A 14,052-nucleotide genomic window follows, 5' to 3' on the forward strand; every position below is an offset into this window, starting at 1 on the left:
ATAGAGATTTTTTTAACCTAATTAGTAGACTTGCTTAATTTAAGATTAATTTAATATTTTCGGCAAATATTGACAGTACCTTACACTGCATGTGCAATGCCTAGAGAGATTACTGATCAATTTTACACCTCAAAAAATTATTAAAAAACCCCTTCTAAGTCATTATACAAGAGTAAGTACATTAAAATACTTGAGAAAAATACAGCTTTTGGAACAGCAAAACAAAGATTTTGTTAAATATTTAATGTACTAGTCTCTGAATAACAGTAGTTAGTCTTTGCACTTCAGGGGATGAAAGTTCCATACTTCGATGTGACAAAATTACCTTTTGTATCAAAGGTATTTCAAGCTGAGTGAAAGAGTGCCTTCAGGTGCGTCTACATCTCGTATACTCACCAAGGTATAAAGGATGCCTGTAAGTCAGATACAGATGTGTCTGTCTTATAGCTTGTACCAGCTAATGAATCTTATGTTCTTTCCACCTTCTAAATACTGCAGAATAGTTGGGCATGTTTACATAATTGTTCAACCACTAGTGCTGAAAACTTATTGATGAGTTACTGTCCTTTGATTAACTATAAACAAATGTATGTGCTACTGTCTTTGGAGGACTCACTGTACATCAGCTAACATTTCTCCTGAAAGCTTGTAATTAAGTTCTTATTATTAGAAGATTGTTTTCTTTTTACCCTAAAGTAAACCAAATGGAAATTCATTACGTTTTCCTTCATATCAAGTTTTGCTTTACTGTCCACTACTCAAAAGTTAAAGAAGTGGTTGAGGTTTTTTTCTGTCACTGTTTCCACACAAAGCCCTGCTCCTCAATCTCTTCTGTAGAGCTCCTGTGAGCAGATGAAAGATGTTTTCATTGATCAGTTATGGTTTCTTTCCCATGGAGAATCCAGAGTGGTACAAATCTGACTAACTACATGAAAGACCTTGTATATTCTGAAGTGAATTTGTTTTATTTCTCGCTAAGATGTCACAGTTTTTTTGAGATTAATTGTGAAATGTGTTCAGCTTTTTTCAGCTTGCATGGTTTATAATTAACTTTGTTTCAGTTTCCTATCAGCTTTTGAAAAGGTTGCTAAACATTTAGTGGGAAGAAGCTGTAATTAGATGTCCTCTTGAAATTGAGATGGAGTAATTTTCTGTAGCTGTCCCTTCTGTCCTTCTGTTTAGATACTACATAAGGCGAGGTTTTAGTTGAAATAGCTTTTATCAAAGTATACTTAGCTGGTGTTGAACCTTGTGGAGACCATTTTTACTTTGTCATCTTGGCTCCATGTAAGGTCAATTTCTGCCTGAGCTAATTAGAGTTTCCTGAGGAGATCTTGCCATGCATTTGTGTTAGTTCATGTTCTTTTAATAACCATTTAAATCCAAAATGCACATGAACTAACTGTGCTCCTGTCTTGGCCTTCTGAAGATGAGCTGGCTCACACTGGATAGCTTTCTGAAGAGAAACTGTCTGTAGTTACCAGTTGCCATTATAAGACTTAGGTGGCTTCCTGCTGCAGGATTTCTTAGAGGTACAGTTGGTTCTTACAGGGAAAGTCAAATATAATTCTTTAAGTGAATTACTAGCCACCCCTTTTCTTAAGAGTTAATCTCTATACATCCTATTAGATTAATTTTTGGATAAATCAGATTTGGGTTATGCAGTAGTTCTTTACATGATAAGAAAAGCTAAATGTTAAAGTTTTGTTTGCTACAAATGCTTGCTGTGTCAATTGTGCTGGTGGGAATAAAATGGTTGAAAGCCTTGGAGATAGATATGCAGCATTATTAGAGGCTCGTGGAAAAACTGCTGTGAAGTCCAGCGTGTTCATACTTGGAAAGTAATATTGTAGCAGTTTTGGTGAAAAAGCCTATTTTGGGGAGGGGACCAGCTGGTATCCAGAATACCAGTAGAAATCCTTTGATTATATGAGTTCACTGTAAGCATTATGTTGATGATCATATTACATTGCCTCCACAAACTTATGGTGTTTGGGGCCATTCAAATGTCTTTGTGGTTAAAGTCCCTCTATCTTCCTTCAAAAATGCCATAAAGGAAGATTACAGAACTGACTATTTTGGTTCATTCTGTACAAATAATGACCTCTCTTTAAAACCTGCAGCTGCAAAGCTGGATTAGTGTAAACTCTGTGGTGAATGAGCAGACACAAAAAGTGTGTCAAAAATGAGCTCGTCCATTTACCCCCTCCCCAACACTTCATAAAGGTTTACAGCTAGTCCCTTAGATACTAACTTTTTCATTGCTCAGTATTGTATGAGAGCTACCTCTAAGCAAACTCTTTTTACTAAGGCGAACATTTTTAGTGCTGCTTGTTAATCATGTTTCTTGGATGGGTTGTTGGTTTTTTTTTTAATCTTGGTAGTGAGGATTGCTACAGGAAAATGGCCAGTTTTAGCTTTGGTAGCCGTTTCTGCATTGCATGGACTGTTTAGGCAGATTAGAGTGTGAGAAATTGCTGCATTATCAATATTATCTGCAGAAAAGGGACCCCTTTTTTGTTTACTACAAGGGGAGTAGAAATGGCTGGCTTTTGTTAGTCTGGCCCTGATTTTCGTCCTTGAGAAAAACTAAACTTGAAGAGATAAAGGTCTTCAGTGTTGGTGAGCAGCCTGCAAAGTAAGCTCTACCATCTATTGATACAGCTTCAGAAACATACTTCAACTTTCTCTGAAAAGAGACAATTTTAAATTCCCAGCTGAACTGAAGAGTCCTTTACAGTGCTGTGATACATGTAATATGTCCCACAGAATGTTTGGTTTCATTCACATACAATACTAGAACTGTCTTGCACTGGTAGCCATCGTTTAGTAGCAATACAGAAAAATATCCATGTGGTTTTCCAATAGAGTACACAAGTGTCATGGCAGATGGTTGAAGTTTAATTACTACCATCTGTGATGCATAAGGGGTTTAATATCTGGAAACTTGTTGCAGATCATCAGATAGGACCAGGAAGATGATTAAGGGAATGGAGGATCTTACATATGAGGAGAAGCTGAGAGAGCTGGGACTGCTCAGTCTGCAGAGGAGAAGGTCCATAGGCAATCTTATCAACATTTTTAAATGCTTGGTGGGTAGGAACGAAGAATAATGAGCCGGACTCTTCTCAGTTGTGCCTACTGACAGCATAAAAGGCAATGGACACAAATTAAAAAAAATGAAATGCTGTTTGAACACAAGAAGCTTTTTTTTTTTTTTTTTAACTTCTTTTTTTCTTTTTACTGTAGAACACTGGTCAAATGCTGTCACAGGTTTCTCAGAGAGGCTGTGCAGTCTCCACCTGTGGAGATACTCAAAACCCAGCTGGACAACTTGCCCTGTTGCCCTGGGCAGCCTGCTGTAGGTGCCACTCCTTGAGCAGGGGAAATGGACTAGATGGTCTTGAGAGGTCTCATACATCCAACCATCCTCAATTGTGTGATTTTGTGAACAGGCTAAAAGTTGTGTGGTGCTGTATTTTTTCAATAGGACTCTTTAGAGTTCAAACTTGGGCCTCAATTACCCTTGGACCGAAATAGTTCTTGTTGCATTCCAAAGTTGTAGCATCCCATGGGAACAATCTGATTTTTGTAGTTTCTCCAAACCTGTGGCTTTCCCCATAGGGGGCAACAATCACTGTCTCTCACATGCTAGCATAATCAATATACTGGTTTATATAACTTGTTTCTCTATTTAAGACAGGTAGTGCTATCTACTAGTCAGGTTCCCTGATACAACACAGTGTAAAGTCTGCTCTTAGTTGCTTAAAACATTTTGTTCAGGCTGAAACTTTTCATCTTGGGAGTATTCTCTACCTTTCTTTTGTTTTATTCTCTTTTTCCCAATTTTGGTGTAGTGAAAACTACAATTGGAGCAATTCAGCTTTTTCCCAAAACCAGGGGGAAAGAGTAATTTGCCCTTATCTTTAGTAGTTCAAGCAGGTTGTCAGGAAAATTGGCTAAGCTTGTATGCATGTATGTTTTCCATAGATTGTGTCTGGTACTTAGAACTACTTTTTCTATCGCTGCACATCAGCTGTGGGCTTTGCTGGGTTCAGTGGCCTTAAGTGAGTCATAAAAATATCTTCAGTGTTGTCAGTTATGCTTTTGCTGGATCAAATAGCTGGAGTTGCCTGCCTGAATGAAAAAGCAACAATCAGTTGTGTGAGGACAGCAAGAGTGTAAACTGGGACAAGGATCAATTGGGTTTTAAGGTCTCCTGGCAATGGGATGACAAACGTGAAGGGAAGGGATTCTTGCTGCTATAGATAATGGGCAAGAACAAGAGAGTAAGCTGCTGCTCCTGCCTTTTTTAGCCTTCACCGAGGTCTGTGAGAGTGCATGTGGGTTGTGAAACTAAGGGCACATGGCCGAAGCCAAGAGCAACGGGGAATGTCCGAAATCGGAAACTATAGCATCTCTTTTGTTCTCCTAAGAGAAACAGAGGGTACCTGCTGGCTGACAGGAAATTTAACTAGTTTGAGGTATCTGGCTATGACTGCCTGAGGAAGGGCACCCACATGTGTTTAGGAGTGGGAAAGTCGTAGCTTGGTATTCTGCTCCAGTAGTTTCAGATCCATTTGCTGGTTTTCTGTCTCTTGAGAAAGCTTCATCATGGGGTTCAGTGTATCTCTTCATAACTTTTCTTTTTCCTCTCCACCACAGCATTAGCTTTCTTGGTGCTAGTGCAAGCAAGTGTGAAGCACTTAATCTCCGTAGGATCAGGGCAGATGGTGAAGCCCACCCAAGCAGGTGAGAAAGTTTCTAGCTAAGTGTCAGACAGGTTGTTGATTTTAGACAGGTTTCCCAAGGGAACAAGCTTCAGTGATTGGATTGTGTTGGCTTTTCTGCCTCAGTCTGTTTTGAACCCGTCAGTCCATTTGAACCAGATTTGGCAGGTGAGTGAGGTCCTCAAAACCATGAAGTTCTGACTTCAATGAAAATCAGTGGCTGGTTTTGGAATGGGAGTCTCAAACTAGTGTCCCATAGAGGGAAGAGCTACACTTTGAGGTCCGTAGGCAAGCTTGCAGCAACTCTGCACGTGCATAAATGGCTGAGCAGTAAACATGTAGCAGAACCAGTCACAGCAACTGCTGCTTTTTGCCTATAAAACAGCGAGGGATCTGTGTGTGCTTGGGAAGGGAGAGATACAGGGAAGTAGGACACATTCAAAGAAAGAGGATTTTTATTTCAGATCTTTGAGAAACATTTTGTGGGAACGATATTCTCAATTTCCTAGTAGACGTCTGTCCCGGCTAGATGATGTCTAGTTATCATAACACAAATGCCTTTTCTTATTCTCTCCCAGGTAGGACTCTTCTTGCTGCCTCAGCATGTACTGTCGCTGTAGAAGAGTTTTACACCTTGGTTTCCATTTCATTCCTTCCTTTTAGGGTGTTGCAGGTTTAGAAAAATACTGATATGGAATCTTGAAGTTGAATACCTGGATTTTCTTTCCAGTCACATATCAAAGAGCTAGCCAGAAAATACTTCAGCTTTCAACAGCGGTCTCAAAGTTCACATGGTAGTATCCTGACATTTCAGTTTTCAAGAAATCGGTTCCTCTTGTATAAAGTAGCTATATACTTTCTGCTGTTTTAGAAGGTTACAAATTTTTTTTACTCTTTTAATGTACTGTGCAAATCTGAACTTCCAATGCAGACAGGAAAACTGTATAAACTGGGGATTTTACAGCACCTTGTTTCAATAAACAAAAAAAGACTCTAACCCCCCCCATCTCGGAAGAACGTTTCTGTACCCATTGTAGAATGTACTGTTTGTACCTGATTAGCACAAGCACATGCTTAGCTGTGTGTGTTCAGAACATCAAAGGACGTATTTGTACTACGCATCAGTTGCGATCCACATTGCAATATACGTCTCGTGGGAAGGTGTGGAAGTTGAAATGGCTCTTTTGCTGATGATTAAACCAAAACAACAACTGCTGATTCCCCGGCCAGCCAGCTTGCTGGGACATTTTTATAATTCTTGATCTCTGTTGTTGGAGATCTCCTATTAGCCTCAAACTGGAGCTCGCAGCTTGTGTGTGAAACAGGCAGCTGCTGGCACGCAATCTTCCCTGAAGTTGTTTCCTTTCATTTTTCCTGAGATTTAGCGAAGGGGGGGAAGGGGTTGGAGTCACATGGATACAAAGCTTTTGATTAATGTCCAAGTCTGTGCTGCTGCGGAGGCTTTCCAACGCTCGGCTAAGAGGGCGAGCTGGGAAACAGTGACCGCTCGCTTCCTCCCGGCTGTGTGCCCTTCCTGACGGGAAAGGAGCCCGGGCTGGGGCGGCTCCTCGCCTCCGGACCTCGGGCCGCTGCCGGAGCTGGGCGTGGATGGGCCGAGGCTGCTGCGCGGCTGAGGACCGGCCGGAGCCCGGCCCCACTATGTAACTTAGCGGAGTCTTTTGTTGTCCTTGTACGCAGCGCAGTGCCGGGGCGCTCAGGCAGCTCTGCCTGCAGCCGGGAGAGGCGCCGGGCCGGGGGCGCCGCTCCTCCTCGCCGCACCATGACAGAGGAAAGCAAAGGGGAAGGCAGGGGGGAGAGCGGGAAGGATTTGGAGAAGCAGCTTCGCTTGCGCGTCTGCGTCCTCAACGAGCTGCTCAAGACCGAGCGGGACTACGTGGGGACGCTGGAGTTCCTGGTGTCGGTGAGCGGAGGGGCGCGGAGCTGGGCGGGGGGGAGCCTCGCCTCACCTCGCCCGCCGGCCCGGGGCCGCACTCGCCCCGCTCCCGCTGCCGCCGCTGCGCAGGGAACCGGCGGCCCTGGGGAGAGCGGGCGGGCACTGCGGGACGCGCAGGCGGCAGCGGGTTTTCCGCCCCGGGCTGAGCGGGGCGGCCGCTTCTGCCGACGGGGGAGGGAGGCTAAGAGGTTTCTCAGTGGCTGGGGAGGGGTCGTGTGTTTCCCCCCCGCCAGCCCCGAGGCCGCCCTCCTCGGGGAGCCTGCGGCGGTGATCTCACTGCAGCACGGGCGACCTCACTTCTCTGGGCATGGGATGCGTTCGGGTTCAGGTCTGCCTCGGGCATTCGGGCTTGTGGCCGTTACAGGGCGCCACAGTTGCATTCCTTGCGGTAGTCCTTGAACAGCCGCGGGGCCGGGGGGTGAGGAGGAGGAGGAGGAGGAGGAGGACGGGGGGTGCAGGTGTGCAGCAGCTGCTTGGCATCGAGGCCGCGCGTAGCATTCGCTCCTGTCGGGTGGTAGCGCGGTCTGGTAAGAGCTGTGTTCCAGCAGTTTTAGCTTCCCTCTACGCCTGACTGTCGCTGTGGACAGGATTATTTGTGCCAGGTAATTCCCTAATCAGAAAGACAGGAGTTTTCACTCTTTCAAAAAGCCGAAGTGACCGATTATTACAGAACAGATGGGGGCATGCATTTGTGCATGTCTCGGTAGCTACACTTGAGGACCCCGTTGAGATAAGTTTGTCCGGATCAGCTGCTTAAGTTTGCGAAAGATTTCACAGTAGCCCTCTCATACTTTTCTCTCCTCCCCTGTCTCAGTGAAGAGGGGAAATCCTTCAAACTGCAAACTTCCTGCTTTGCTGCCTAGAGATCTTTCTGCATGAAAGAGGAAATTCTCAACTTGCCTGACAGGGAGAATAAAAGCACAGACGCTGGAGTGAAATAAGATCTACAGAGTAGCTTATTTTCTCCATATGTTTATCCTCAGCAGAACCATGAAAAATTGTAAATGGTCCAATGTGTTTTTTCTGTTGTTTTTTATTTTTTCTTTAATAGTTTATGTTTATGAAAGCGGCTGTGCGATTGTGTTTTACTTTCTTCCATTTAACAATCAGATTTTACCAATTGTAAAAGAAAAATATATATCCTAATGGAATATTCTTCAATATTTTATCTTAAGCCCCAAATTTGGTGCATGTCAGATTCTTAGATCATTTCACCAAATTTAAAAAGTTATAATGTCTTTAATTTTGGACTCTGCAGTTTGACATAACAGATACTGGTGTTCAAGCGATAAGTGGTCAGTTCCTTCTAAAGAGCAGAGAGCAGACTCTGTATGTATTTCAAGTTGCATCCAAATACTTAATTCAGTAATAAATCTTTTTGCAGTTTGGATCAAGATGTTCTTAATAAATCATATAGAGAAAGGGAGGAGGGCCAGAGTTAAATACCTCGTTCTATGTCAAGTTTTTACTATTCATTAATGGTTGTGAACAGCATTCAAGTGACAGTTCAGAGATGTAAATCCTTCACAGGGAAGTGTCATGTGTTTTAACTGTGCCTCAGCCTTGGTTCAAGGAAACAACTTCTGAGCTTCCCTTTGGCCTACCTGCTAGGACTGCTGTTGAGAACAGCTGTGGTGGTAGATTTATGAGGGCCACTGGACTAAGGCCAGTATGAAGACTGTCACATTTATTTTACATGAGCCATCAAGACCATCACTGTGCTTGTTCCTATGGTTACTCTTGATCTGGAGGCTAGATCCTCTCCTTAGGTGTCCTAGGCTTATGGTTCCCTCTTTTTTTTTTTTTTTTTTTTTTTCTTAAAACCATTATCAGTCCTAGGACCAGCTCTTCTGAGATACAAACACTATCCCAGCTTACTTTGTTTCACATCATGAGGTGGTCTTGGGGCATGCAGCCTGGGTTCCTTTTAGGTCGAAGTGAACTGGAAGGTTTTCTGTAGGAGCACATCTGGCTGCTAATGAGTGTGCAGTTCCTGGGACTAGACAAGAGCTAGTCTGAAGTGAACCTCCTGCTGCCAACAGGGTGGGGTCCCAGCTCTTGACTATTTATTTCTCTATCCAACCCCTATCCTATTTTCCAGGATGTGTTGTTGCAGTAGAGGTAGCCTGAGGGGTTCAAGTTCCAATAAAAGTTAAGAGTTGGGCTTCCAGGTCGCCTTGATGTTATCAGTGGAGTTCATTGTGTAGAAACTGTATTTGCTTTATGATTGAGAAGTTGAAGCCATTTATAGTCTTCTTAACACGGAGTACCTGCAGTTTTCACTGTAGTTAATAGCAACAGAGTATTCATTTGGATAAATGAAAAAATTAAAAAACCCCTGTGGTTTCAGGTTTACAGCCTATTTCTTCTGTGGGGTTGTAGACTGTAATCTTTTATGATGTGTATGGTTCATGTGGAAAAGTACATTAGCACTTGTGTAGTAGTGATGGGCAAGAGAGCTAACTTTTCACCTGTTTGGACTGCAATTTCTATTTTGTGTCTATGCCCAGTTGAGGAGGCAGTTAAGATAAGGAATAGAAAAATTCAGTTTTCTTCAATCGATTGCGTAGAAATTGGGCAGTATGTACGTGGGTTTTGTGTGGAAGCACAAGGTACATCATACCACACCTAACTCATTTTCCCGAGTACTACATGAGATCTTGTGAATTGATAATGTGCATGAGCCCTTCAGCTGAGACAAAATTACAGTTGCAATGGGTAGTATGCAATATAGATATGAGTGAAAGTGAAGTGTAAGCCTGCTTTAGCTGAGTGGTGGGAGGAGGAGACCCCGGTTGCTGATGCAGTCACATTGGGGAGACTGGGCTTTGCCTGGTACAGTTTGTAGCTGGTTGGAGGATGAAGAGATTATAAGGAGGAAGTGACTTTGCTGGTGTGTGTTAACATGGGAGATGCATTGCTGGTTCTCCTGTGCTGGAAACATGTCTATTATATGTTAAATTTATTTAGGTTCTTCAGTTTATATTGCAATTAAAGAATGTTTCGTCAAGGAACAATTTCTGGTTGGTTATTTACAGTATATTTGTTCCCCTGTGCCTCTGTGACTCTTCATCCTCCAGTTGTCATCAGTGTAGTGAGAACCAGCTTGATTTGTGTGTTCTGTCAAAACTGTACAAGGGTATTAAGTGCAAAGCAGAAGATATAATATACTCATTATTTTTTTAGGTAAAGGTAGCAGAGTAATCATTCCCACATGAGTTTGTTCACCTCTTCTTTTTGGTTTTACGTTGTCTGAATACAGTGTATTATTTTTAATCTGCACTGATCACAGATCAAATCTGAGTGGAAATATATGTTAATATTAGTCTTTTGGCTCTTCTGAATCTTCCGGTAATAAACTATAGTAGCCCAGTATATTGAGACATCAGTAATACTAAGCAACAACAGTTTTGGGCCCGTTTGAGCGAGATACGTAAGCACATGTGAAGTGTATAAACTGAAGTCTGCCAGTAGTTGCAGCGATGTGGGAGGGAGGAGGCATGCACAGGAAATTATGAACAAAGGCTTACACTTTTCCTTCAGATATTTCCTTTGGAGTGTCATTGCAATACCAGAGTTTTTGTTCTTGTTAGCATTTAGCATTTCTTAAAAGAAACAAGTATAGTGATGAAAGAATTTACCTAAGACACTAAAATGTCTTTGAAATCTGTATCTACAGATGGAGTTTTTTATGACCGATAATATGAAGTTTCTGTTACAAACTATTGATTCTTTACTGGCTACATTAGCAACTGGGATTTCTGTGCTGCTGGGTGATCTCTCTGATGATAGTATCATCTTCCTATGGTGAAATCTTTGTTTTCCAGTGACAGAGAAGCTGTACTTGCAAGGACAGAGGAGAATCTTTTTTTTGTTTACCAGAATGCACTTTCTGGAGGGGAAAGAAAGCAACAATTGGTGAATATTTACTCTGTCTAAAATAATTACATGTCATCCAACCGTGTAACTGAATAAATAATATTACTTTGAGTGTTCATGGTAAAGATGCTTTTTAAAAAAATTTTGTGGCTTTATCAATATGCACCTATCTATTTAATTCTTTACAGCAAATGACAAAGCCTGTATATTTACTGTGCTCTGTGTAAACATAATGAAAATTTCCTATTTTGCTCTATGAGCACAATTAGCTAACGAGAGTCAAACTATGTAAACTTTTCCAAGATTCTCATTGATGCACAATTTTGTGCTGGGGAATATATTTGACTTTTTAACAAGTGTTTTAAAAATACAAGTTTTTTATTAAGAATTTGCTTAATGTTTTCGTGTGAGGTTTCATTTACTGTATAAATCAGGATACTCACCTGAACCCTCAATATAGCAGTAGTAAAGAGACCAGTAAAACTGTGGGTAGAAGTTGCTGAGAAATTAAAAAGTATTTAATAGTAAAGAGTTGCCAAAAAGTGGCTGACTTAATTTGTCGCTTTGTAACTTGGTGTAAGCTTAGTTTTTATGATTGTGTTTTACATCGATTGTTTGGCCAGTAAAGGCAAACCAGGCCATGACGAACTTTAGAATGCAGGTACACTGCAAGGAAACAGGCTAGATACAATAGTAGACAAACATATATCTATTAAAAAAATATATATATTTTGGAATGAAATTTTATTTTTAAGTAGAAATTGGAAATGTAATAGATCTGCTGCACTTGGTACTTCAGGGGATATCCATGGAAGTAGAGTTTATTTTTCTATGACAGGGATTGTTTTTCTGGTGCAGTTTCGTGTTCTGACAAATTTGATGTTGATGGGAATAGAAGCAGATGTTGGCACTTATGTAAGCCTTCCCAAACCCCATGGCCTCAGCTGGGGTGACTAGTTAGGTCTTGAATCAGCTGGAGAAAACCAAAGCTTATTCATTATGTAGACTGTAGTATGGTTTAGAGATTCTCTTCTGTGAATATATGTACATTCCTGTCAGTTAACTTGCAAATCTCGATTTAATTCCGTTAGATCCTAATGTAGTGTCCTCTACGCCCTATTCTGCTTGCACTGAAGTGAAAATAGGGTTTGTGTTCTTTAAATCTGTGCCCTGTTAATGGAAGCTGAGTCCTTGCTTTTCAAGGGGAATAAAGAGATTTTATCTATAAGGTTTATTGCCCATCTTTCTCAGTGGCTGTGTGACTCCTCAGGATCTGTATTTCCCTGCTACACTGAGCCTTTCCTTTCTTTTGGCTCAATAGGCATTTTTCTGATTGTTGATCAGACTAATTAGTTGGACAAGTGTTTAATAATAATTGAGACTCAAGGTAAACTTTAGTCCAATTAAGCGTTACTAACCCTGACCAGCAATAGAGGATTTGTGTCCTGGATTGAAACTCGTCAAATGAATATGCTAGGTGATGGAATCAGGTGTGGGGCCTTTCACAAAAGAACCATTTTAAAATGATCTTTTATGATTTTAGCTTGATACAATGGCAATGTGTATGTGTTGTTTTTGTGTGTATATGTATATATCATAGAATATCTCAAGCTGGAAGGGACCCATAAGGATCATCAAGTCCAGCTCCCTAAATATGTTACATGTATATTGCAATTACAGTACTGATTATGACTTCATAAGGGTTTGCATAATTGCATTTATATTTTATAAAAGGGATTTAAATGAATGGAAGGGAAGGGTTTTAACTGGCTGCATTTTTCGATAAGGTTATGCCATTTCCTTTCTCTCCAGGAAAAGAAAAACAACGTTCTATGGCTACTTCATCATAAAAAGTCAAAAGGAAGTGCAAACACAATTACCATAGAAAGTCAATATCTTTTCCATTCACTTCCAATGTCTGCTCTTAACTTGCTTAACTGTTACAAAAAACGTGACTGTGGTATTCTATTCTTATTTGCCTTTGCTTGGCTATATCGATAGCACCACCTGTGGTCTTTATCAGAGTAAGGGTAACTGCTTACAAGCTGTTTATTTCTTTGTAACCCCTGCCCCCAACGTTGAATGCTTGCTTTATGGAGTGGATTAGCAAGAAAGCTTATTCACATCTCTACTAGCTGAGCATAGAGTTCATGCAAGGTATGACAATGGCAAAAAGCAGAGGTATTTCAGAAGAATTTTCAAGCACATATCTTATCTTGTTTGGTAGTGTAGGGAATTATACTGCAGTGTACACTAGACAGATGTTTCATACTTTTCAATGGATTTCCTCGTACTGCTCTCAGATGTACTTAGACTATATTGTGAAAGCTGCCCTTTAAGAAGAAATATGGTTTGTTTAGCTGTTCAGTGAAAAGCCTAAAATTCTGAAAGGAGAAATCTTTTTGTTTCGTAGCATTTAAGAAACTTCTCTGTTCCTAAGACACATTGTAGATGAAGATGTGTCATGTAGAAGACCATGATATGCTTAGGGGTGTTGTACAACTTCTTGTTTATCTGTATTTATAAATATCATTGTGTTTGCAGTGTTCCAGTTATTCCTTTGCTCTGCCTTATAGCTCAGTCCTAACTCTCCTGCCACATATAGTTCACAAGTTTGTAATGTGAGCTGCTAATTTAGAAGAGACTCCTTGGAGGGGACCATCAATCAATATGCCCAGACTTGAGTTATTCTGTGCAGCCTAACTCTGTTGAATAGTATGCTCTTTGCAGTGATTTCAAATATTTATGGAGCCATATTTTTCAACCCTCTTCAGTAGTAATTTTTGTCATCATTTTAAAACACCAAGTGCTTTGAAACTATGTATTCCAAGGTTGGTAGGGCTAGCATGAAGAACAATTTTGTCAAAGAAGATGAAGTCTAAGTTAGTAACAGTATTACACTATAGAAGGAACGGAGAAATTCTTCACATTGGAAGCCAAAAGGAACTGTATTTTGGCCAAAATAAACAAATCCAAACTGGCTATATTTGACCTAAGATACTGGTGGGGGAAAATTGTCAGTCTGTAGAATGCTATAGCCATGTGTCTGTATGTTAAGTGTATGTCCCTGTTTGGAAAGGAATTGGGCTATCCTTGAATGAAATACCGACTTGACCAAGATAATAATTTAGATTAATAATTAGAATATTTTAGGCTCAACTTTTTGTGTTGGACTTGTGTCTGGTGGGTTTTGGTAGCTGGAGAGGGGTCTACAGAGGTGGCTCTTGTAAGAGGCTTCTAGAAGCTCCCCTGGCTCCAAGTTGGACCTGCCTCTGGCTAAGGCTGGGCCAATCAGCAAATAACCCTGTTTAAGAGGGGAAAACCTGTGGGCAAGGTTCTTTGTGGGTTTTTGTTTGTGAGTGTTTGGGAGTGGAGGAGAGGAGGGGGCTGTGAGAGAAAAACCCTGTGGACACCCAGGTCAGTGAGGAAGGAGAGGGGGAGGTGTGCCAGAGCAAAGATTTCCCCTGTGGCCTGTGGTGAGATGGCAGG

The 14,052-nt window shown here is 41.3% G+C and overlaps 1 protein-coding gene across 1 annotated transcript in view; it reads left to right on the top strand.

Moving 5' to 3' along the window:
- Positions 1 to 6,510: 6,510 nt before the first annotated feature.
- The window catches only part of PREX2 (phosphatidylinositol-3,4,5-trisphosphate dependent Rac exchange factor 2), a 186,144-nt gene continuing 178,602 nt past the window's right edge, over positions 6,511 to 14,052 (top strand). The window contains exon 1 of the mRNA XM_086464959.1: positions 6,511 to 6,651. Coding sequence (XP_086321085.1) covers positions 6,511 to 6,651 — 141 coding nt within the window. The remainder of the gene's footprint in view (positions 6,652 to 14,052) is intronic.

Source organism: Leptosomus discolor, chromosome 5, assembly GCF_034619465.1.
Source record: "Leptosomus discolor isolate bLepDis1 chromosome 5, bLepDis1.hap2, whole genome shotgun sequence".
In the NCBI taxonomy this organism is placed as follows: domain Eukaryota; kingdom Metazoa; phylum Chordata; class Aves; order Leptosomiformes; family Leptosomidae; genus Leptosomus; species Leptosomus discolor.